This window comes from Pinus tabuliformis, chromosome 7, assembly GCF_031772625.1.
Source record: "Pinus tabuliformis cultivar Carrire ecotype Pingquan chromosome 7, CPIR1, whole genome shotgun sequence".
NCBI lineage: Eukaryota > Viridiplantae > Streptophyta > Pinopsida > Pinales > Pinaceae > Pinus > Pinus tabuliformis.
Window position 1 is genome coordinate 2,051,271,797 of NC_142293.1, and position 4,644 is coordinate 2,051,276,440.

General features: G+C 38.2%; 1 protein-coding gene across 1 annotated transcript; it reads left to right on the plus strand.

Moving 5' to 3' along the window:
• The first annotated feature begins 445 nt into the window (after positions 1-445).
• LOC149256747 (uncharacterized) lies at positions 446-4,000 on the plus strand. The gene is made up of 2 exons (XM_089460854.1): positions 446-3,293; positions 3,401-4,000. The coding sequence occupies exons 1-2, from the start codon at positions 512-514 to the stop codon at positions 3,847-3,849; spliced, it is 3,231 nt and encodes a 1,076-aa protein (XP_089316980.1). The 5' UTR covers positions 446-511; the 3' UTR covers positions 3,850-4,000.
• Positions 4,001-4,644: the final 644 nt, after the last annotated feature.

Here is a 4,644-nt window from a genome sequence, read left to right on the forward strand (position 1 = left end):
AGGCAAGGGCAGATTTATGATTAATTTTATTGACTTTTTTATTTATTTTAGGGTGTGTTAGATTTTTTCCAATTTATTTTGCCGCCGTACATTGAAGCAATATTTACCTTAACGTTTTAAGTAATATTGACTTTTAAATGATTTTATGGAGTGCGGACTTTTTGGACACTCATTCTACTAGCTGGGGACTCGGCAGTGCAAATGCCGTATTCCTTCCGTTGTTTTATGGTAAAAGTAAAACATCATCGTTCAATTTATTCAAACTTCAAATAGAAGAAAGCTTTAATTGGCCTTTTGCGTTACGCCAGGGGTATGCAACTAATGATACTTTTCTTACTTCTGTGAAAAGGTCAAACTTCAATTTTTGGCCTTAATTTATGTAAGTGCGCTCTTCTTTTCGGAAAATTAACCGACCGGAACATCTCGAAAAGAGTGCAGCAGCAGCTATATAGCTACTACATTACCAAACTCCATTTTCTCATCAGAAACCATTCTTTCTGTCACGCAAGAGATGCAGATTACCAGAATGCTTCTCCTCGCCGCCCTTTCTTTCATTCTCTTTCTCAATCCTCCTTTTGTGTTTTCCACACCCATCGCCCATTTCCCTCACCATCCTCCTCGTCTCACCAATGCTTTCGCCCATTTCCCTCACCATCCTCCTCGTCTCACCAATGCTTCCGATCAACACGCTCTGCTTGCATTCAAGTCTGCAATCACATATGATCCCTCCCAGTCCTTAGCCACGTCTTGGATGCCGAATGTTTCATTCTGCCACTGGACGGGCATCATATGCAGCAGGCGCAGGCAGAGAGTCGTTTCCCTCAATGTTTCAAGCATGGGATTACAAGGTACAATCTCTCCCCTTCTCGCCAATCTCTCCTTTCTTACAGTACTCAGCCTTCGCAATAACAGTTTCCACGGTCACATTCCCTATCAATTGGGAAACCTCTTTCGCTTAAAGATGCTTCGCCTGTCTCTCAATCATCTCCAAGGTTACATTCCACCCACCCTGGGTATGTGCCGCAATTTACGGAACTTGATTCTCTCCTATAACAATCTCACAGGAAACATTCCCCCACAACTATGTGTTCTCCCCAACCTAATAACCATGAACTTGGGAAATAACAATTTGACGGGAACAATCCCGGACTGCTTGGGAAACATATCCTCTTTGCAGTACTTATATTTGGAATTCAACAACCTTCACGGCAGTGTCCCTTCCGAGTTGGGTATGCTAAGCCAGCTCAACGTTCTTAGCCTGCAAAATAACCATCTGACGGGACGCATTCCGTCTTCGTTGTCCAACTGCACCCATCTTGAAGCATTGGTTATATCTTTTAACCAATTAGTTGGCCACATTCCGTCGGAGTTGTGTACAAAGAAGACCGCCCAGTTAAAGGATCTCTATCTGTCTGCTAATCAGCTAAGTGGCAGCGTTCCTTCATCCCTCTTCAATTGTACCAAGTTACAAACGGTTAGCTTAACAGGCAACCAGCTCAGCGGAATAGTGCCTATGGAGTTGGGTAAATTGACACATCTCCAGCGGATTTTCTTGAACGACAATTACCTTATTAGCGGCAACACCACGAGATGCCCCATTCTTACCGCTCTTAGTAACTGTTCCGATCTACAACTGGTATGCTTATCTGAGAATAGCTTCACTGGGCAATTGCCGTTTTCTATAGGCCATCTCTCTACAAAACTCTACCATTTAGACTTGAATTTCAACGAATTAGCTGGAGAAATACCTCATGCTATTGGAAATTTAAGTAGCTTAAATTTCCTTGATTTAGGAGGTAATTATTTTACAGGGTCAATCCCATCTTCAGTTATTATGCTTCAGAAGTTGGAGAGGTTATATATGGATTCCAATAATTTACAAGGAAACATTCCAATGGAAATTGGGCAGCTAAAGAGCTTAGGTCTCTTATCTCTGTTTGGAAATAATTTGTCTGGAAAAATCCCTGATTCTATGGCCAACCTCCAACAACTAAGATATTTAGATCTTAATCATAACCAATTATCAGGAAACATACCTGCAAATGTAGGGAAATGTGTGAACTTACTACTGCTAGATCTATCATACAACAAGCTTAGTGGGCACATACCTGAAGAGCTTGCAGGCCTTGCAAATTTAGCCTTCTATTTCAACTTGTCAAACAATTTATTAAGTGGCCATGTACCTTTAGAACTAGGAAAGTTCGATAAGCTTCAAGCCATAGATATTTCGGCAAATCAAATAACTGGCTACATTCCAAGTATCGTCGGAAGCTGCAAAGAAGTAGCATATTTGAATCTTTCTTACAATGCACTTGAAGGTCCAATTCCAGTGTCAATCAATGAACTTCTAAGTCTTCAAGACCTAGATCTCTCCTCCAACAATTTGTCAGGTGGAATACCTATATCACTAGCAAATCTCACAATGCTCCATCACTTGAATTTTTCTTTTAACAAGTTGTCAGGGGAAGTCCCTAAAGAAGGAGTTTTCAAAAAGATTGGCGCCACAGCATTTATGGGAAATCTTGGTCTATGTGGACCTTGGGTAAATCTACCACCGTGCTATGCTCATAAACATAAAAGTGTTTTGAATCTCAAAAGAGTTATCATACCGGTTGTTGTTGTAGCAATTGTTGTATTGTGTTTGTTTCTTGCAATATTGTGGAGAAAGAATTGTAGGAGAAATATTCAGAGAGAGACTGGTCCATCATTAAATGTGGGGCATCGAAGAATCTCCTATGCAGAGCTCGTCATTGCAACAAATGAATTTAGTGATGCAAACTTGTTAGGAATTGGTAGTTTTGGAAAAGTGTACAAAGGGATTTTGAATGATGGCACAATGGTTGCTGTCAAGCTTCTCAATCTACAAAATGAAGGGGCTCCAAAGAGTTTTGATAGAGAATGCAAAGTTTTGGGTAGAGTTAGACACCGGAATTTGATTCGGGTCATAACTTGCTATTCAGATCTCCAAATCAAAGCTTTGATATTTCCATTAATGCCAAAAGGAAGCCTAGAAAAGTGGTTATATCCCGATGATGGAGAACAAAGTTGTTTGAATTTGATTCAAAGGTTGAATATAGCAATAGATATCGCCCAAGGCATGACATATCTCCATCATCATTGCTTTGTGCAAGTGATTCATTGTGATTTGAAACCCAACAATGTGTTGTTGGGTGAAGATATGACTGCATATTTAATAGACTTTGGCATTGCTACTATATGTTTTGCAAATAATGAAGATGGAGCTCTCACTTCCACAAATGCACTCAAAGGATCTATCGGGTACATTCCTCCAGGTATTATTTAAACTCTATCCCATATGAAGCAATCTTATGATTTTCTTATGTTTACTAAACATTTTCAATTAAATTTAAAAACTTAAGTTGAGGATCTATGAATGCAGAATATGGAGTGGGAGGACAAGTTACAACCAAAGGCGATGTTTATACCTATGGAATAGTGCTATTGGAAATGCTCACTAGAAAGAAGCCCACCCATGACATGTTTGTAGAAGGAATGACATTGCACAAATGGGTGGGTAGTAGTTTTCCAAACCAAGTACAAGAAGTGGTGGACATGGGTCTATTAACGAGGACTAGTATATGCATTGAAGAAGATAAAGATCTCAATTGTCTCAGTGCACTGATAAATGTGGGTTTGCTTTGCACAAATGAATCTCCTCAAGGACGACCTACAATGATGGGCATTCTAGGCACATTGCAAAACATCAAAGACACTTTTTTGAGCACTACTTCCATTCCCAAATTCCAATCAAATCTAACACATTTGTTGGGTAGTACAAGTGCTACTATCAACAACATTTGTGAAGGTCAAAGTTCTTCCACATCTTAGTCTATTGTAACAAAGTAGTGGTTATATGCTTCTTTGTACATAAATCTTTGTTGTTGATTGCATATAAATGTTTTATAATTGATTGCATGTAAATGTGAACAATACAGTTATATCTACTCATGAGTGGTGTTTTGGAAATGTGTTTATGATTATAGTTTATTATTCTATCTTTAAAAAACAATTATATTCAATATCCTTTACATCTATATGAATGTGTGACACTCTTCTGGTACTAAATACAAGAAGAATTTTGTATTTGTTATGTTTTTTAGTTTTTATACCACTCTTTACGAGTAAGTCACTTTTAAAACTTGTCATAACCAACATAAAAAATGATACTACGATCTAATTTAAAGGAACAAGAAAAGTTAATTAACACACATCTTTGACAATTCAGACGAGCTTTAACTTTAAGTAATCATAGTTCACAAATTTTATCTTGCCCCATCTTGAGAACTTGATTGTCATAACAGCTACCAGGAAAACATATAGCTTTTCTATCTTTAAATAAATTAGTAAATCTCATTTCTTTTAAGAAGTCAAGATTTTGTATCTAAAAGCATGGTGTAGAAGTCAGGATTCTGTAGCTAAATGTTGCGATGATGTTTACAACAACAAGAGTTTTGAGTTTTTCAGAGGAGCATCTTTGTGACTAAGAGGCAGCTACATTCCATTGCGAGATTCTTTTAAATGCAATTTCCAACCTTCACTTCGCCTTCAAAATCTCCAAGGTGGATAGCGGCAAAGAGGTCCATTTCTCTCTGCGCATGTCTACTCACAACTTATTTCGTTTTT